The sequence below is a fragment of the Rattus rattus genome, chromosome 13, assembly GCF_011064425.1.
Source record: "Rattus rattus isolate New Zealand chromosome 13, Rrattus_CSIRO_v1, whole genome shotgun sequence".
Taxonomy (NCBI): domain Eukaryota; kingdom Metazoa; phylum Chordata; class Mammalia; order Rodentia; family Muridae; genus Rattus; species Rattus rattus.
This window is the reverse complement of record NC_046166.1, coordinates 33,801,638-33,823,615: the sequence shown is the minus strand read 5'-3', so window position 1 is coordinate 33,823,615 and position 21,978 is coordinate 33,801,638. Positions and strand designations below refer to the sequence as shown.

Genomic DNA, 21,978 nt, shown 5'->3' with positions numbered 1-21,978 from the left:
CAAAACTTACCACTTTGCATTGGATAACCAATAAAGGCATTCACCCCTGGGAAAAGCTAATTCTCCTCTCAGCACTTAGAAGTTTCCTGTAGTTCATTGTTTATATTTGGGGACCCATGAAATTTTCAACCTTCCATGTTAACAAGTCCATGATATTTCCATTGTTTTATGAATAATGGGAAATAAGTAACCCATGAGGCTTATAGAAAGTATTTATGCGTGAAGACTAACACAAGATTTGGTAGCTAAGACCCACAGATGCAAATTAGCTATCTCCTCAGGTTTAATTCTGGAGGCTTACTCTGAAGTTAGAGTTTTATTTCTGTAATGTGCCATTTGTTGAGTACATGCATCTCTGGTACAACATACTTTCTATTCTGCTAAACTGGGATTCTGACATCTCTTTTGTTAAACATGTGGTAAACTCTGCCGATAATGGAGACTGAAAAAACCTAGGAGGCTAGAGGAAGAGAAGCTGGATTTGCTGGTCCCCATTTGCTTGCTAGTAATTTCCATGTTGCCATAACAACAAAGCACTAATGGCACTACAATTGCTTCCCGTATCCAAACCAATTTTTCTTTCTTTTCCTTCATTTTTCTCCCACTCTTTCCTGGTTTCATCGTACTCTTATAGAGATTTTAGAGACCACCCTCAAGTTGTCCCAAGAAGTTTGAGACCCACATTTTATTCTCAGATGGTCCCCTGGAGTTCCTGCAACTAGCTGCAGGCAATCTCTGCTCAGAATTCTGAGTCTATAGAGCCAACGTCCACAATGGTGTTGCTAATGCTTCCAGAAGCATCAATAGCAGTAGTAATTCCATGTTCCTGTTTTAGATGTTCATTTTTTTGGCATCTGCTTAAAACATTTCTTACATTAAGTTCTCAGAGATCGGTACATAGAACAACTTCTCTTTTCTGAAAGAATGCTGACTGATAGCTGAAGAAAAGATTTCCCCTACTACTAGGTCACCCACCTTTTATCAAGGCATCTACGAACTAGCTGCTTCCTGTTCATTGGATTGTTAGTATTGTGTTAAAGACAATGTACTGAGACCAGACATCTCGGGAACAAACTCTATCTTGCTGGCAGGGCCAAAACTGAGTTTATGTTCTTAGACGCCAGAACCCTCTCCTAACCTGCTTCCTCAGGATTTTGTGTTTGTCCATTAACCAGTAAAGGATATAAAGCGGGGAGTTGCTGTTATCCCATTGTCTAAACCAAGGCACACAAGTAGTAAGTGTATTATTGCTTGTCTTGACATAATTAACTATGTGCAGCCTGCTCACTTCTTTGTTCTCTGTTCATTCTAAATTCCAGACCAGAGTCAAGGAGAGTACTTGACTGTAATAGCAGAATCAATACCCTGAAACCAGGTGACCCAGATAAGACCCAGTCACCAATGTTAACTTCCTTACTTAATCCTTTGTGTCAAAATATGATTGGTCAATGCACTAGTCTACCCTGTACTTCCCCTCTCTATTTATGTTCCCATCCTACATTTATACATTTCTAAATGTATAATCTCCCTTTGTGGATGATGTATAGATTCCAAACTGGCTGCCTTCCTGCTTGAACAGAAAATGAAGCTCTCCTTTTTATGCTATTGTCTCTAAAGCGAGTTCTCTCAGCTTCCACCCCAAACCCAATAGTAAGCCCTGAGATACAACTTCTCTAGCAGCCTTAATGGCTGTTTCTCGCTCCTGGGTGTGTGTGAGTAGCCAAGACCTGCCCTATAGAAAAAAAAAAGACCCTAGGGGCAGGCTAAAAAATCCCATCAATCCCTTGAACTTGCTCGAGGGTCAGGCCACAAAATCCCTTGAAATCCAGGTCATCCGGGAAAGTCCTCCCCACTTACAACAAACACCTATGTCAAGCCTGTCTCCTGCTTACTTCTTTGCTGCTTCTCTCCCAAGCAGAGGCAGCCGCTTCCCTCCTGTTTTTCCCAAAAATCTCTCGTGTGAGGTTTGTTGTGTGGTTTGACTTTGTGTTATTCTTTGGCTCTCTGACTTTCAGGATAACTTTCCCTTCAGAGCTATAACTCTTAAAAGTATAGTACCAGGAGCCCTGCCTGACACACCGCCGGAACCTGAAGGAAACAGACCGGATAAACAGTTCTCTGCACCCAAATCCCGTGGGAGGGAGAGCTAAACCTTCAGAGAGGCAGACACGCCTGCGAAACCAGAAGAGACTGCACTCTGCACACATTACTGATTCCAGAGGAAAGCACCAGAATCCATCTGGAACCCTGGTGCACGGAGGCTCCCGGAAGGGGCGGCACAGATCTTCCTGGTCGCTGCCGCCGCGGAGAGCCCGTGGGCAGCACCCCGCGAGCGAACTTGAGCCTCGGGACCACAGGTAAGACCAACTTTTCTGCTGCAAGTGACCTGCCTGGTGAACTCACGGCACAAGTCCACAGGAACAGCTGAAGACCTGTAGAAAGGAAAAACTACATGCCCGAAAGCAGAACACTCTGTCCCCATAACTGACTGAAAGAGAGGAAAACAGGTCTACAGCACTCCTGACACACAGGCCTATAGGACAGTCTAGCCACTGTCAGAAATAGCAGAACAAAGTAACACTAGAGATAATTTGATGGCGAGAGGCAAGCGCAGGAACCCAAGCAACAGAAACCAAGACTACATGGCACCATCAGAGCCCAATTCTCCCATCAAAACAAACATGGAATATCCAAACACACCAGAAAAGCAAGATCTAGATTCAAAATCATATTTGACCATGATGCTGGAGAACTTCAAGAAAGACATGATGAACTCCCTTAGAGAACAAGTAGAAGCCTGCAGAGAGGAATCGAAAAAATGCCTGAAAGAATTCCAGGAAAACATAAATAAACAAGTAGAAGCCCATAGAGCGGAGACACAAAAATCCCTGAAAGAATTCCAGGAAAACACAATCAAACAGTGGAAGGAATTAAAAATGGAAATAGAAGCAATCAAGAAAGAACACATGGAAACAACCCTGGATATAGAAAACCAAAAGAAGAGACAAGGAGCTATAGATACGAGCTTCACCAACAGAATACAAGAGATGGAAGAGAGAATCTCAGGAGCAGAAGATTCCATAGAAATCATTGACTCAACTGTCAAAGATAATGTAAAGCAGAAAAAGCTACTGATCCAAAACATACAGGAAATCCAGGACTCAATGAGAAGATCAAACCTAAGGATAATAGGTATAGAAGAGAGTGAAGACTCCCAGCTCAAAGGACCAGTACATATCTTCAACAAAATCATAGAAGAAAACTTCCCTAACCTAAAAAAAGAGATACCCATAGGCATACAAGAAGCCTACAGAACTCCAAATAGATTGGACGAGAAAAGAAACACCTCCCGTCACATAATAGTCAAAACACCAAACGCACAAAATAAAGAAAGAATATTAAAAGCAGTAAGGGAAAAAGGTCAAGTAACATATAAAAGCAGACCTATCAGAATCACATCAGATTTTTCGCCAGAAACTATGAAGGCCAGAAGATCCTGGACTGATGTCATACAGACCCTAAGAGAACACAAATGCCAGCCCAGGCTACTGTATCCTGCAAAACTCTCAATTAACATAGATGGAGAAACCAAGATATTCCATGACAAAACCAAATTTACACAATATCTTTCTACAAATCCAGCACTACAAAGGATAATAAATGGTAAAGCCCAACATAAGGAGGCAAGCTATACCCAGGAAGAGGCAAGAAACTAATCGTCTTGGTAACAAAACAAAGAGAAGAAAAGCACACAAACATAACACATCCAAATATGAATATAACAGGAAGCAATAATCACTATTCCTTAATATCTCTCAACTTCAATGGCCTCAACTCCCCAATAAAAAGACATAGATTAACAAACTGGATACGCAACGAGGACCCTTCATTCTGCTGCCTACAGGAAACACACCTCAGAGACAAAGACAGACACTACCTCAGAGTGAAAGGCTGGAAAACAACTTTCCAAGCAAATGGTCTGAAGAAGCAAGCTGGAGTAGCCATTCTAATATCAAATAAATCAATTTCCAACTAAAATTCATCAGAAAAGATAAGGAAGGACACTTTATATTTATCAAAGGAAAAATCCACCAAGATGAACTCTCAATCCTATATATCTATGCCCCAAATACAAGGGCACCTACATACGTAAAAGAAACCTTACTAAAGCTCAAAACACACATTGCACCTCACACAATAATAGTAGGAGACTTCAACACCCCACTCTCATCAATGGACAGATCATGGAAACAGAAATTAAACAGAGACGTAGACAGACTAAGAGAAGTCATGAGCCAAATGGACTTAACGGATATTTATAGAACGTTCTACCCTAATGCAAAAGGATATACCTTCTTCTCAGCTCCTCATGGTACTTTCTCCAAAATTGACCATATAATTGGTCAAAAAACGGGCCTCAACAGGTACAGAAAGATAGAAATAATCCCATGCGTGCTATCGGACCACCACGGCCTAAAGCTGGACTTCAATAACAATAAGGGAAGAATGCCCACATATACGTGGAAATTGAACAATGCTCTACTCAATGATAACCTGGTCAAGGAAGAAATAAAGAAAGAAATTAAAAACTTTTTAGAATTTAATGAAAATGAAGGTACAACATACCCAAACTTATGGGACACGATGAAAGCTGTGCTAAGAGGAAAACTCATAGCGCTGAGTGCCTGCAGAAAGAAACAGGAAAGAGCATATGTCAGCAGCTTGACAGCACACCTAAAAGCTCTAGAACAAAAAGAAGCAAATACACCCAGGAGGAGTAGAAGGCAGGAAATAATCAAACTCAGAGCCGAAATCAACCAAGTAGAAACAAAAAGGACCATAGAAAGAATCAACAGAACCAAAAGTTGGTTCTTTGAGAAAATCAACAAGATAGATAAACCCTTAGCCAGACTAACGAGAGGACACAGAGAGTGTGTCCAAATTAACAAAATCAGAAATGAAAAGGGAGACATAACTACAGATTCAGAGGAAATTCAAAAAATCATCAGATCTTACTATAAAAGCCTATATTCAATAAAACTTGAAAATCTGCAGGAAATGGACAATTTCCTAGACAGATACCAGGTACCGAAGTTAAATCAGGAACAGATAAACCAGTTAAACAACCCCATAACTCCTAAGGAAATAGAAGCAGTCATTAAAGGTCTCCCAACCAAAAAGAGCCCAGGTCCAGACAGGTTTAGTGCAGAATTCTATCAGACCTTCATAGAAGACCTCATACCAATATTATCCAAACTATTCCACAAAATTGAAACAGATGGAGCACTACCGAACTCCTTCTATGAAGCCACAATTACTCTTATACCTAAACCACACAAAGACCCAACAAAGAAAGAGAACTTCAGACCAATTTCCCTTATGAACATCGACGCAAAAATACTCAACAAAATTCTGGCAAACCGAATCCAAGAGCACATCAAAACAATCATCCACCATGATCAAGTAGGCTTCATCCCAGGCATGCAGGGATGGTTTAATATACGGAAAACCATCAACGTGATCCATTATATAAACAAACTGAAAGAACAAAACCACATGATCATTTCATTAGATGCTGAGAAAGCATTTGACAAAATTCAACACCCCTTCATGATAAAAGTCCTGGAAAGAATAGAATCCAAGGCCCATACCAAACATAGTAAAAAAGCCATATACAGCAAACCAGTGACTAACATTAAACTAAATGGAGAGAAACTTGAAGCAATCCCACTAAAATCAGGGACTAGACAAGGCTGCCCACTCTCTCCCTACTTATTCAATATAGTTCTTGAAGTTCTACCCAGAGCAATCAGACAACAAAAGGAGGTCAAGGGGATACAGATCGGAAAAGAAGAAGTCAAAATATCACTATTTGCAGATGATATGATAGGATATTTAAGTGATCCCAAAAGTTCCACCAGAGAACTACTAAAGCTGATAAACAACTTCAGCAAAGTGGCTGGGTTTAAAATTAACTCAAAGAAATTAGTAGCCTTCCTCTACACAAAAGAGAAACAAGCTGAGAAAGAAATTAGGGAAACGACACCCTTCATAATAGACCCAAATAATATAAAGTACCTCTGTGTGACTTTAACCAAGCAAGTAAAAGATTTGTACAACAAGAACTTCAAGCCTCTGAAGAAAGAAATTGAAGAAGACCTCAGAAGATGGAAAGATCTCCCATGCTCATGGATTGGCAGGATTAATATAGTAAAAATGGCCATTTTACCAAAAGCGATCTACAGATTCAATGCAATCCCCATCAAAATACCAATCCAATTCTTCAAAGAGTTAGACAGAACAATTTGCAAATTCATCTGGAATAACAAAAAAAAACCCAGGATAGCTAAACTATCCTCAACAATGAAAGGACTTCAGGGGGAATCGCTATCCCTGAACTCAAGCAGTATTACAGAGCAATAGTGATAAAAACTGCATGGTATTGGTACAGAGACAGACAGATAGACCAATGGAATAGAATTGAAGACCCAGAAATGAACCCACACACCTATGGTCACTTGATTTTTGACAAAGGAGCCAAAACCATCCAATGGAAAAAAGATAGCATTTTCAGCAAATGGTGATGGTTCAACTGGAGGTCAACATGTAGAAGAATGCAGATCGATCCATGCTTATCACCCTGTACAAAGCTTAAGTCCAAGTGGATCAAGGACCTCCACACCAAACAAGACACACTCAAACTAATAGAAGAAAAACTAGGGAAGCATCTGGAACACATTGTCACTGGAAAAAATTTCCTGAACAAAACACCCATGGCTTATGCTCTAAGATCAAGAATCGACAAATGGGATCTCATAAAACTGCAAAGCTTCTGTAAGGCAAAGGACACTGTGGTTAGGACAAAACGGCAACCAACAGATTGGGAAAAGATCTTTACCAATCCTACAACAGATAGAGGCCTTATATCCAAAATATACAAAGAACTCAAAAAGTTAGACCGCAGGGAGACAAATAACCCTATTAAAAAATGGGGTTCAGAGCTAAACAAAGAATTCACAGCTGAGGAATGCCGAATGGCTGAGAAACACCTAAAGAAATGTTCAACATCTTTAGTCATCAGGGAAATGCAAATCAAAACAACCCTGAGATTTCACCTCACACCAGTGAGAATGGCTAAGATCAAAAACTCAGGTGACAGCAAATGCGGGCGAGGATGGGGAGAAAGAGGAACACTCCTCCATTGTTGGTGGGGTTGCAGACTGGTACAACCATTCTGGAAATCAGTCTGGAGGTTCCTCAGAAAATTGGACATTGAACTGCCTGAGGATCCAGCTATACCTCTCTTGGGCATATACCCAAAAGATGCCCCAACATATAAAAAAGACACGTGCTCCACTATGTTCATCGCAGCCTTATTTATAATAGCCAGAAGCTGGAAAGAACCCAGATGCCCTTCAACAGAGGAATGGATACAGAAAATGTGGTACATCTACACAATGGAATATTACTCAGCTATCAAAAACAATGACTTTATGAAATTCGAGGCAAATGGTTGAACTGGAAAATATCATCCTGAGTGAGCTAACCCAATCACAGAAAGACATACATGGTATGCACTCACTGATAAGTGGCCATTAGCCCAAATGCTTGAATTACCCTAGATGCCTAGAACAAATGAAACTCAAGACGGATGATCAAAATGTGAAGGCTTCACCCTTCTTTAAAAAGGGGAACAAGAATACCCTTGGCAGGGAAGAGAGAGGCAAAGATTAAAACAGAGACTGAAGGAACACCCATTCAGAGCCTGCCCCACATGTGGCCCATACATATACAGCCACCCAATTAGACAAGATGGATGAAGCAAAGAAGTGCAGACCGACAGGAGTCGGATGTAGATCGATCCTGAGAGACACAGCCAGAATACAACAAATACAGAGGCGAATGCCAGCAGCAAACCACTGAACTGAGAACGGGACCCCCGTTGAAGGAATCAGAGAAAGAACTGAAAGAGCTTGAAGGGGCTTGAGACCCCATATGTACAACAATGCCAAGCAACCAGAGCTTCCAGGACTAAGCCACTACCTAAAAGACTATACATGGACTGACCCTGGACTCTGACCTCATAGGTAGCAATGAATATCCTAGTAAGAGCACCAGTGGAAGGGGAAGCCCTGGGTCCTGCTAAGACTGAACCCCAGTGAACTAGACTGTCGGGGGAGGGCGGCAATGGGGGAGGGTGGGGAGGGAACACCCATAAGGAAGGGTGGGAGGGAAGGATGTTTGCCCGGAAACCGGAAAGGGAATAACCTCGAAATGTACATAAGAAATACTCAAGTTAATAAAAAAAAAAAAAAATATAGTACCATAAAAAGCAGGAATTAGGGTGAGTCAATGAGATGTTAGGACCTCACAAATCTCTACTGACCTTAGGGGCAGAGGACAAACATCTTTGTGCCCCCACTTGAGTTTGGTCAACAAATAGTGTATGATTATTAGATCCCTCCAAGATCAAAGATTGAAAAGAGTTTTATTTTGAATCACTGAGAACAATTTACTTGCTTTACATTAAAGGTTCCAATAAGAGACAATACTGTCAAGCATTGTGAAAGGTGTGAGAGCTTTTTTCTTTCTATGAAGTTTTGTTTGTTTGGTTTCTATTTCCTCTAGAGATCATCTGAAGAGAGTTACCCTGTCTGTTTCGTGGATGCTGTAGAAGGCTCCTGATTCTGGGAACAATTAGAATACACTTCTTTAAAGTGATTATAAGATTTAATTGTTTACCTAAATATTTCAATCCCTCAAATGATATTAAGCTGAATGATTTTAAAGCTAATATGTCTAGAAACTCTTTTTCATTAATCTACTCATAGTATGAATCCAGGCTAGATGTATATCAGAAGCATATTCCACAATAATATTTGAAAGTGCATCCTTCCCTTTGTCTACACAAATGAAAATGGATAATGCCGACTAATGGCTGGTGACTTTTCAGCCAACATGTACAGATCTTGTCTGCTGCACTTGGGATCCAAGGACCTAAAAGAACGGGCAGACTACATCTAATGTTGCAGACAATCTTACTTTTTTCTTTTTTGGTGTGCTTTTAGACATGAATTTAACAAAGAAAGCCATGATCCAAGGAAGGTTGTTTGAGTTCAGAAAAATATAATCAGAAAATCATGTAAATTAGTAAGCACATGCTAAATATTACCAGAGTAGCTCTTTCTAAGAACTTTCTCAGGACAGCCCAATTAAAACATAATTTCCTTGCATATACAATAGATTGTATCTGAGAAAGTATGAAAGCAAGGCAGAAAGCTACATGAAGGTTCAGGGTACACTGACCAGATTGGGTTCTATAGGTATGTTCTGAGATCCAACAAGAACAAACATGCCTTATAAAGTGAGTGTAAAAGTTTGTCACACTCATTGATAAGTGGCTATTAGCCCAAATGCTTGAATTACCCTAGATGCCTAGAACACATGAAACTCAAGACAGATGATCAAAATGTGAATGCTTCACTCCTTCTTTAAAAGGGGAACAAGAATACCCTTGGCAGGGAATAGAGAGGCAAAGATTAAAACAGAGACAGAAGGAACACCCATTCAGAGCCTGCCCCACATGTGGCCCATACATATACAGCCATCCAATTAGACAAGATGGATGAAGCAAAGAAGTGCAGGCTGACAGGAACCGCATGTAGATCTCTCCTGAGAGACACAGCAAGAATACAACAAATACAGAGGCGAATGCCTGCAGCAAACCACTGAACTGAGAACGGGACCCCCGTTGAAGGAATCAGAGAAAGAACTGGAAGAGCTTGAAGGGGCTCGAGACCCCATATGAACAACAATGCCAAGCAACCAGAGCTTCCAGGGACTAAGCCACTAACTAAAGACTATACATGGACTGACCCTGGACTCTGACCTCATAGGTAGCATTGAATATTCTAGTAAGATCATCAGTGTAAGGGGAAGCCCTGGGTCCTGCTAAGACTGAACCCCCAGTGAACGTGATTGCTGGGGGGAGGGCGGCAATGGGGGGAGGATGGGGAGGGGAACACCCACACAGAAGGGGAGGGGGAGGGACTAGGGGGATGTTGGCCCGGAAACCGGGAAAGGGAATAACACTCGAAATGTAAATAAGAAATACTCAAGTTAAAAAAAAAAAAAGTTTGTCACAGAAGGCATGAAATCAAGTCTAAGAACAATCCAGGAAACAAAATTCACCAAAGGTAAAGACCCTCTACCCTTTTTCCTGAAGCCTCTCTCACAGTTCCCCGAGGCACTTTTTTGCCTGTGTTCCAGTAAATGGCAAACTAGCTCCAAGTGGAAGAAACTATAATGAGCTATAACTGTCAGTTCACAAATGAAAACTCCAGTGGGAATAAATATCTTTCTTTTTTTTTAAACTATACCAAGTTTCCAACTGTTTTTTAGAAAAGTGAATCAGGAGCTGTAGAGTGAAGTGTGTAGAGTGTGTGGCTCAGCTATTGAATCTTGTACTGGGGGCTTTTGGGGATCCTGCTTGCGATTTATTAATAAAAACACAACATGGAGATAAGTGTAAAATCTAGGGCGATTTGCCTGTTTTCTGGTGCAGTCTATCAACTAGTCCCCCACTCTCAACCCAACTTCTCTGCACGGGTCTTTCCATGTGGCTCTGTCTCTGCTCTACCTCTGTGTTCTGTGCCCTTTCTCCTTCCATCTCTCTGCCTTTCTCTTCCTCTCTCCTCCACATCTTCAGCCAGCATCTCTCTATTCCTCCAGTGCCACATGTCTTTCTCATACAAAAAATAAAGCTGTTAGTGTAGTGGGAGTAATTCTCCCCCCACCAAGGCTGCTTGCCTTGCTTTTTAGGCAGGTAAGCTAGCTACAAACATTTACATGTTCTGGCACCTCTAGCGTAGCAATTAATAATAGAGAAAGAAAGGGCACATCTTCATACAGGTGCTATGTGTGAGGGTAGATTACCCCAACATTGGACTCTGATTCCCTGAGGTTAAATATTGATTTGTGTTGGTTGTAGGTGCTGCCATAAAGAGAGAAGCTCACCAACATCCTAAGCCTCACAGCCTCTCTGGGAAGACTGACACCCAGCTAGCTCACTTCAGTTAACTTTATTCAAACATCACACAAGGTTAATTGGGGCTGGGAAAGGTTCCAGCTACCAAAGTTATCTTGCCCTTTCCTCCCATGAGAGCAAACAACACACACAAATTTCAATCCCTTTTGACCATGGCCAACCATAATCAAAAGTAAGAACTTCGGGTTTACCAAAACTGTCTTAGGACTAAGATCAGTGCAACTACAAGCTCTCACCTAGCATGAAGTGCAGACTTTGCAGAGAGAGTCTCATAATGACTTCTCAGCCTCTATTGATTTACCCAAACATAGCAAAGGCTTTGCTGAAACATTTCACTCAAATTCAGACTAAAAGGCTTTACCATACATTTTATTTAAAGCCAGACATAAAGGATTTACTGTACACATCACTAAAGTTATAATGTAAGAAAATGTGTTTTGTAAGGGTCCAAAATTGATGAAGACCCCAGACTCAAATATGCAAAAACAAAGAGCACTTATTCTGCAAAAACACAGGACACAAGGGTCAACCATTCTTAGAAATGGTGACCCCAGACAAAGGCACACAGGTCTTCCTATAGGGAACTGGAGAAACTCTCTAGAAGGATTAAGTAATCTAAAATTTCATTGGTGGATGCTAGGGGCTCACAGGTGATCAGTGATCTGTATTTCTATGTCATGAACATTCAACCATCTGACGAAATAGGGCTGTCCAGTAGAGATGGCCCATTCTGAGATAAGGTATTTCCCCATTTTTGTGGTTATCTCCAGGCTGTTCTTTGGGAGGGGGTTTTATGATTTTGTTCTGGATTTATGGTCTATTCCTAGAGTTGGTGTCTTATGATTTAATTTCTCAGACTCATGATCTATTCCTGAAGCTGGTACCTTACAGATATTTTTAACATCAGGCCTGGTCCTTAAAATGGAGATAAATAGGGTTTATGTTTTACTTCCAGTTTATTAAGGTATGTGATCCTAAATGAGCCTTACAAACTAAAAAGTTTTTGTAGCCAAACACTGACATTTTGTTTGTGATTTGTGTCATGGTTTAAGAAGCAATTTTCAAGATACAATTCACAGACCACATGAAGCTCAAGAAGAAGGAAGACCAAAGTGTAGATGCTTCAGTCCTTCTAAGAAGGGGGAACAAAATACTCACAGGAACAAATAAGGGGACAAAGTGTGGAACAGAGACTGAAGAAAAGGCTATCCAGAGACTGCCACACCTGGGGATCCATCCTACATATAGCCACCAAACCCAGACAATATTGTGGATGCCAAGAAGTGCACGCTGACAGAAGCCTGATATAACTGTCTTTTGAGAGGCACTGTCAGAGCATGACAAATACAGAGTTAGAGAAAGGACTGAAGGAACTGAAGGGGTTTGTAACCCCATAAGAACAACAACAGTATCAATCAACCAAACCCCCCAGAGTTCCCAGGGTACCATCCCATCCCAAGAGTACAAAGGGATAGACCTCTGGCTCCAGCTGCATATGTAGCAAAGGATGGCCTTGTCAGGGTGGAGGGGAGGCCCTTGGTCTTATGAAGACTAGATGCCCCAGTGCAGGGGAATGTCAGGGCAGGGAGGTGGGAGGGAGTGGATGAGTGGGTGGAAAAGCACCCTCATAGAAGCAGGGGAACTAGCCAGTTTCTGGAGGGGAAACTCGGCAAGGGGATAATATTTGAGACATAAATAAAAATATACGATTAATAAATAAAAATAAAAATTTTAACTAAAGAAGACAAACACATTTTAAAATAACTTAAAAAAGAAGCAATTTTCACATTCAGGCCTTGATTGTCTTAATTGGGGGTTTCTGTTGCCATGTCAAAACACCATGATCAAAAGCATCTTGAGGAGAAAAGTGCCTATATTAATTTACAGTTCCATATCACACTTTATTAGTAATGAAAGTCAGGGGAGAAACAAAACATTATAGGAGCCCGGAGACGGGAGCTGATGCAGAGCTCATAGAGGAGTGGTGCTTACTGACTTGTTCTTCAGGGCTTGCTTAGCCTGTTTTATTACAGCACCTGGGACCACCAGCCTAGGGGATGGCACTGCCCACAATGATCTTGGACCTCCTACATCAATCATCACTACAATCACACAAACTTGCCCACAGACCAGTTTGGGGGATTGTTTTCTCAATTACGTTTCCCTCTTCACAATGATTTTAGCTTGTGTTGTTGACATAAAATTAGCTAAGCACAGTGAGCCAGGAAGGTGCAGAAGGGCCCTATTGGGTCATGTGTCCTCTGGTGTTGCCATAGAGGTGGGTAGATGGAGACTATACAATGGCTGTTACTCTGCAAATGCTGCAAGTGGAACACATCACTTATATTCATACATTTCAAATAGTTTCAGCCAACATGTAAGAAAATCTAAGTTAATGAGAGGAGCCTGGGCAGTACTTCACCAGTATGAGGGCACATCAAGGCCATTGACATTGTGTATGTTTTTGGAAAGGAAATTGGATCCTCATCTGTAAGCAGAATTTGTGGTGATGAAAGAATATTGGATTTTCTATAGATTGTCCATGAAAATTCAACCACAGATTCAACTTGGGGGATGCTAGGTGGAAAAGGGTTTGAAGACATTATGTCAATACTTTTATTTCTTTGTTTCTCCACTTAATTCTTGTTGGGTTACTTCAAAATTCTGACATTACCAAACTGGATGATTGAAGATGTTAAATTAGAGAAGTTTCTTGCCAGTAGGATGACAAGACTTTAATTTGTCATTAATTGAATTAAATTGTCATTTAACTTGCTGTCATTAAGCAGCAGTAGGTACTCTGTAGCCCACATGCACTTGTAAAAGTTCCTCACAATTTCTTATCAGGAAAGGTAATAACTGAGAAGTGAAGAGAAGAAATAAGATGAAAGTCCTCATAAACTCCTGGCATTAGATATTTCTATCTTATCAGCATCTACTGCTATATAATAGAACTGTTTTTATACTTACTTGTTAAATCATATAAAATGCATTTCTTTTATACACTCTTATGGAGCAGCATGTGGGCTGGGCTCAACTTATTCTGTTGTTGACCCTGCTTAACGTCACCAATATGGCTTTAGGTCTTTGTATACTGCATCTGGGTATCATGACCTAAGATGGCCGCATGTAGTTGTTTTAGTGAGAATGCCTCTCATAGGTTCATGCACTTGAATATTTGGTTCCCAGTGTGTGCCTGTTTAGGTTTAGAGAGCTATAGCCTTACTGAAGCGTGTATACCACTGGATGTGGGCTTTGAGGTTTCAAAGTCTATGGTCATCCTCAGTGCTCTATCTCTATTTTGCAATTGTGGTTCAAGACATGAACTCTCAGTTTATTGCTACAACTGCCATGTTGTCTGTCTGATATCATGCTGCCCTTCTCTGATAGTGATGGACTCTTATCCTGAAAGAACAGAGGTTCTCAACTTATGGGTCATGACCCCTTTGGCAAACCTCTATCTCCAAAAATATTTACATTCTGATTCATAACAGTAGCAGAATTACCATTATGGAGTAGCAACAAAAATAATTTTGGGGTGGGGAAGGATCACCACAACATGAAGGACTGTACTACAGGATCACAGCATTAGGAAGGTTAAGAACCATTGCTTTAGGACCATAAACCCAAGTAAGCCCTTTATCTATTAGTTACATTGGTTGTAATCATGGAATTATATAGAAACAATAGAAAATTAATGAATACATCTCACTCATTTGGTTGTTTCTTGGTATTAGCTGTTACAAAGCCAACTTTCTCACCTACCAGTAGTCTAACCTATGCTTCCTCCCTCTTTAATCTTAAGTCTTTCACATGAAAACAGAAACTGAAGTTTGCAATGTTATTTCTTCGTCGTGACAAGAAACAAGACCTATCCAGCCATGAGTCACAGAAACAGAGAGACAGTAACACAGCAAAGATGTGTGCTGTGAGAAGAGGAATTCTTCTGACAGTTTCAACAACTACACAGTCCCCCTTGCCTGTCTAAAGCAAGTAGAATTTTATTTTCTCTAGGTAATTTACCCAGGAAGGATTTACAACAGTGGTTCTCAACCTTCTTAATGCTGTGACCCTTTGATATAATTCCTTATGTTGTAATCCTTGAATCACAACATTATTTTTGTTGCTACTTCATAACTAATTTTGCTACTTTTATTAATAATACTGTACATATCTGTGTTCTCAGATGGTCTTAGGCAATCCCTGTGAAAGGACTTTACAAGTAATTTTAGGGCTCAAATACATTTTAAAACAGTTTTGACCATATAAATAAAATTTTTTTTCACTGTGGAAAAAATTGTTTTGACCTATGGAAACCATACATTGTGAGTGAAAATGGGACAAACTACATGCTCATGTATGCAAAAAGTCTACTATAAACAGAAATAATTTACTTTTTGTTATCTCAAGCTTCTCCTTCCCACGTGAAATTTGGCCAAATGCAGCCAATTCAGTAATCTTTCACTTTCTTTGGGGGTTAGGGGATGGAAACTGTTCAGATAACTTAGTTAATCCAAACCTTTTCACTTTTAGTCCAGTTTTTCCAGGGAGGACGTCTAACTCTGAGAAGTTGGTAGTTCTAGGGTACTTCTAGGGAATCTACTCTCCATGTGTGTTTATCAGCCAGCATCTGTCCCCTGCAAGCTTTGAGTGTGTCAGGAAAGCAAGTGTTATAGAGATGCCATGGGGCCAGAATGTGCTCATTTCAAAAGGATCTTCACATCAAAGAAGGTTCATAATATAAGGCAGAAGATATAGACTTCCAGACACCATGTGGCTACTCTGCTTCCTCTGCCTAAAACACAGTCAGTGCCCCTTACCTATAAAACTACATTTCCATGAACAGTTAACTTAAAAACATTTACTCTTTCAATAAATAACTAAAGCTTTCAGTGTGGTTCTAGTTATGTCCATCTTTAGGACCCTGTCAGACCTGTAGTCACCCAAATAATTTTCTGTTGTCTTTTCTGATGTGAGTTTTCTATAGTGGGACTGTGTTACAGTTATATGTCTCTTATCAACCAAAGACACCTATACATCATTTTCCTCTTAGAGAATGCTAATGTGACTCTTCTAACCTCCTTCTAGTAGGGGTGCATGTAACTGTATATGGAAAGAAAGCCCTCTTCATCCTAGTGTGAAACAAGAGAAAGGGGACATGGAATGAATTCATCTACTTTCTTTTTTTTTTTCTTTTTTTCGGAGCTGGGGACCGAACCCTGGGCCTTGTGCTTGCTAGGCAAGCACTCTACCACTTTCTTGATCATTGGCCCTATCTCAAATACTGAAGCCAAGGAATTCATTTATCAAGAGACCCAGTCACTTATAGTGCAGACATTCAGGAGTTAGAGAGCCCTGGCACATATTCTTCTGAGACAGTTAGTGTGAAACTCTCTCTCACTGTATGAACTAAGTCCCAGAATGTAACTCAAGCCTTCATCACTGAGGCAGAGTCCATTTTCTTCAGTGTGTTATTGCTAGATCCTGACAGTTTTTGAACTAGGAGAAGACTACAGTAACATAAGAAAGCTCTGAAGACATCCCTTCAGAAACTTCTCTTGAGAAGGTATTCAAAGAGCCCTTACAGGTTTTTAGCCTCCTAGGTCTGTCTATGTGAGGGCAGGACTAACTTTCAGGCCTTCTTTCAGTCTACCATGAAACTTATTATGTGAAAATATATTTGAGATATCTCTATAAAGGAGCAGAGATTATCTTTCTTTTCTGAATTGATCATTACAATAGGAAGTACATGAGTCATCTTTATTTCAAAAAGCATATTAGTTGCTCTAATTTTTTGTCAATATTAAAAACACAGAGGTAATCAATAACAGTAGCTAAAATTACAGTTAACCCATTACTTGAGAATACAGATCATTCAAAAAATAACACAGGATGAAATTTATAATTCGACTAAATGTTTAGCAAAACTATGCAATTTTGTTTTCCACTCTATAATAAAAAAACATAAAATGGATAAATTTTAATCTTTCCTTTAAATCAAGAAGATACACCAAGAATGCTAAGATGGTATCGGTATTTTAAACATAATCCAAAGACCATAAAAATTGATAAACACTACCCATGAATATTCTTCAGATGAAAATCCACTGAGATTTTATGGCTGTCCTGGGTGAACTTATACATACCATCACCCTTATCATTCTATATTTTAAAAAGAAAATGAAATAGAAAATTTTGAATCCTCAAGAAAGTGAAACCATTTTCTGTGTTATCGATACTGTAAGAAATTCTGAAGCAATGTTGGTAACTGCATCTGGGGGATAAGATGCAACCTTTGTCTTCCTATGTAGTTGCGGATGCAGAGTCGGCAGAGTTGGCAAAGAGAGCTTGGAGTAGCTACAAAAAGACAGGAACACATTTATTAAAGACAAAGCTAATGCTTACACATGGTAAGATATAGTAACTAAAAGCATAAAAACTAATTTGGCTTATGACAAATGTCTTTTTATCTTGAGATATATTTCATGAGATCTCATGACCTAGAAATGTCTCATACATGTTCTTGAAAGCATTAAAGTTCATAGTACTGGAGCAGTGGCTCTGCAGTTAAGAGCACTCACTGCTCCTACAGAGGACTTGGGTTTAGTTCCCAGCACCCATGTGATAGCTGATATCCTTAACTCCAACTCTAGGCGATCTGGAGCCCTCTTCTGGCTTCTGTAGGGAACAGGCATTCAATGTACTTAACATGTGTACAGGCAAAACACACAACATACAAATAAGTAATAATAGACATAGTTATCTTAGCTCTGTCAAACTATTGTTTCACTGAAATTCTCAGAATGAATTCCGATCTTCAGTGGAGATCTAATTCAAAAGAATGAAGATACATACCAAAAGGCAAAATTTTAAATTACAATTATATTAGTTCAGAGGTTTACAAATTTTGTATAAGAGAAAGGAGTCTTAAAGGTAAAAATATTTCCTACAGAACATGCACCATGTCTTATGAAATGGGGCATGGACAGGTTGGGGATGGAGCACAGTTTGGTAGACTGATTGCTAGAGTACATGGATATCTAGTTTGAGCCACAGCACTACATAAACCAGGCATGGTGGCACATGTCTATAACTCTAGCCCTGGAGTGGCAGAGGCAGAGGGTTAGCATTTAGTAAGTTCCAGGCCAGCCTGAGATACAGGAAACTCTGTTTCCCACTTCCTCCAAAAATAGCATCAAGGGGAGGGAGTGGTTGTGGAGGTATTAAGGTGCCTGTAAATGTCGCTCATTGGTAGAGAACTGCCCTAGCATGAGTTGTTGTGCTGTGTGCTAGACCTAGGGCTCAATTATCCAGTATTCACATATTTTTTTAAAATAGTGCATGTAAGTAAATATTATATCAGAAAACTACACATTATACATTGTTAAAACAAATCCAACGTATTTTACTAAAGGAATATAAATATTTAGATACAATAAAAATCACAAAATCATATTTTCCTTACATAGGACCTAAGTTGAGTTTTTTTCTTTCTCTATAATAAGTAATTGGAATTTCATGTCATTGTTAACTCATGCAGTAACAAAGCATCTTTCACTCTCATCTATTTTGGGAAAGTATATTTTTTTCATTCCTAAGCCTTCCCATATTTTCTCTCTACCTTCATGTTGAAGAAGTATTCTTTCTACAGCACTGTTAGATGTCACCATGTCGACAGGCCGCAAAAGTTCTGTGTTCTTGGCATTGATGTCCGCTCCAAATTCTATCAATAAGTTCACAATTTCGGTACTGGGCTGTTGAGCAGCAGCATGCAAGGGAGTGTCCCAGTACTTGCCCTTGTGTACATCAGCACCTGTATGTAAATAGGGAGGAATGAGGAAAAGGCTATCATTACACAAGGAGCTATCTCTGTAGGGAAAAGAAGGAAGACAACGCAGGGAGAGGCACATAAAGGATCTTTATTGACAATGAGCATTTTCTTAATAATATAGGTCTCATAAATATTGCACATATAAATTGTTAAACTTGGTACATCTGGAGATGCAGTGTGTACATTAGTGATATTATTTTCAAATAATTTTCTGCATAGTTTTTCTGACAGAAGAAAAGAGATTCAAGTTTTGGAAAAGATTCTTATTTATTTATCATTACTGTTTGTGTGTGTGCTTGAGCTGTGTATGCAGGTGTGTTGGCCACAGTGTGGATGTTTTGGCCATGGGACAACTTCTCCCTCCATCTTCACATGGTTTCCAGGGATAAAACTCAGATCACAATGCTTGCAGGGCAAGTGTCTTTACCCACTGAGCCATCTTACTAACCTAAAAGCATGATTAAGTTCACACCTATTTTTTAACACAAATAATACCTCTTAAAGTTATTTGAAATAATATTACTTTCATTTTTCCATTTAAGGCATGCAAGCTCGTGGGTTTCTTTGAAAACTCATGAATACAGATATAATGAATCATTTGGGTAAAATGTATATAAATGTGCCTGTCAGTTTTCAACTGTAGAGTTTCAGCTAGTAAACATGTAAAGACAGTTAACCTCTGTAGTGGAAAAACACTTCAGTGATATCTTCTTAAAAAATCAAACTTTTGAAAATGTTTTCATGAAGAAACATAAGCCTAGAAAGATGGCTCAGTGGTTAAGAGCTCTCACTGTTCCTCCAAAGGACCAGAGTTTAAGTCCCAGCACCTACATGGCAGCCCAAACCTGTCTGATGCCATCCTCTGATGTGCCAATATACATGTACACAAAATATCCAAATACGTAAATCAGTAAATCTTTGAATACATAAGCCTATATGTTCAAACTTCTCTATTGCCTACTTATCATTTTAGCACAAATCTGGGATATAAGAGTCATGTAAAAGCCCATGTAATGAGCAGGTAATATTTAACACCACAAAAATATATCATTGTCTAGTATGTAAATGGTCAGAAACCATAAATGTCTACTAATAAAAATCCTACATTCTTTCTGACTCAGTTCCTGATAGTTTGTAAAATTATAGATAATAACAAGTTTACTTTAAATTCCTTCATAACATTATTGCTATTTTCAACTTTCAGTAGAAATAATAGCTTTAAGTATTTTTAAACAAATAGAAAATGTTTACTGGTGAAATGTTTCTTGGGTAAATTTTCATAAAGAAGTCATGAACTTCATTGGATTTATCAAGTTTATTAGAGTAAGGGCCTGAAAATAGCAACCAGTTAAACATTGCTAACAGCAATTTTTCAATGTTCTTTAATACATTCTGGTGAAACAAAATGTTTCTAGCAAAATGAAGAAGTGTGATGAAGCATATACTGTATTGGTTATACTAAATTTATGGGCAGTCTGTCTAGGAATAACAGTCTATCAATATTAACAAAACCCAATATAACTTGTTTAAGCCTCTATGTGCAATGTGAATAAAACAGTGAATTCAAGTCCTGCTTATAAGGCTTGCCTTTGTGTTTCTTAGGTCAGCTAAGATAATGTGAGTAGCATGTAATGGGCCTGCTAAAATTACATATGGACTATATCGGAAGGAAATGACAGCATAGAAGCTTAGTGCTTAATTCATGTATATTCTAAGTATCTACCATGTGACAGAGGCAGTCTTCTAGGGAAAACGGATGGTGAGGGGAGGCTCGAAGGGCCTCCCAGCTCTAATGCAGGGAGGCCACTGTGGTGGCTATTCCTGGTGGTCAACTTGACTATATCTGGAATGAACTACAATCCAGAATTGGAGGGTACATCTGTGATCCGGATCTTGAGGATAGAAGACACAAGTTTCTGATCTGGATCTTGACATGGAGATCTTGAGGCATAGTGGCCATGAAAAGCTTAGGCCTAGGGAAGGTAGTACAGGCCTTTAATCCCCAGGAAACTGAGGCAAGGAGATTTCTGAGCTCCAGGTTAGCCTGGGACAAAGCAAATTCCAGATCCAAGCATGGTGCTACACATCCTAATCTAGGCCACACCTTCTGCTGGAGACCTATGGACATTGGAAGAAGGAAGATTCACTCTTCTTCGACTGCTTGCACCTACTTGCCAGCACATCAGTTTGGACCTACTTCTACAGAAGACCAACTTAAACTAGCCACAGCTGCCCATTGTTGGGCTAGTTGGACTACAGACTGTAAGTCATCACAATAAATTCCCTTAATATTTAGAGACATTCCATAAGTTTTGTAACTCTAGAGAGCCCTGACTAATAAAGCCACCAAGTCTAAAAGGGTTAGGATTATTCCTCATGGAGCAAAAGCTGAACTTTGAGGAACTTAGTCACTTGATACAAGTGGAGAAGGCAGTAGGCCTTTTCAAGTAACAAGAAAGAAAGTTCAAAGTCTGAGACAGTGAGTTTTTAATGGTTGATAGGCAATGAGGCTATTTGCTTACATACTTAGATTATATTCAGTTTGGGAAAAAAATCTTAATTTTATGACTGCTTACAAGGAAAGGCTTTTTTACTCAATTATGTAACAAATGTGTTCTGATGACTCAGCTGCAGCTAGTAGAGCATGTACATTCATTTATAAGCTTTGACATATTATTCTCATGAAGTCTAAATTTCCTTAGTAGACTGTATATGCATAAGTGAGAATGTTTATAAGAACCTTTTAGCAATGAGATGTGACTTTTAAAAGAGGCTCGGTTAGATGAACAGATAATTATCTACATGCATGGATAGAATGGAAAAGTACCAGCATAAAGAAGCTTCCAGATGCAATGGAACTGTTGTGACATACAAGCTACATAAAGAGGAGTCCCCAAGTGAGGAATGTCTTGGTCAATGTCTACGCCCCAGGCTATCAAAACGTTGAGACATTCATGGTGACCTGACAATGCAAAAGAAAGAGAGCTTTAGTTTTGTGTTGATGCTCTCCTCTTGAACACGTACCTCCCCACACTCATATTTCCCAAAGAAATAGAATTAATTGAAAGACAGATATGTATATGTACTATTCCTCTTTAAC

The 21,978-nt window shown here is 39.5% G+C and overlaps 1 protein-coding gene across 5 annotated transcripts in view; it reads right to left on the bottom strand.

Moving 5' to 3' along the window:
- Positions 1–16,793: 16,793 nt before the first annotated feature.
- Asb5 (ankyrin repeat and SOCS box containing 5) overlaps positions 16,794–21,978 on the bottom strand; it is a 47,006-nt gene continuing 41,821 nt past the window's right edge. For all 5 annotated transcript variants that reach the window (XM_032919158.1, XM_032919156.1, XM_032919157.1 and 2 more), the window contains 3 exons: positions 21,706–21,840; positions 18,669–18,860; positions 16,794–17,404 (listed from right to left, as the gene is read on the bottom strand). In XM_032919158.1, coding sequence (XP_032775049.1) covers positions 17,277–17,404; positions 18,669–18,860; positions 21,706–21,840 — 455 coding nt within the window. In that variant the 3' untranslated portion in view covers positions 16,794–17,276. The remainder of the gene's footprint in view (positions 17,405–18,668; positions 18,861–21,705; positions 21,841–21,978) is intronic.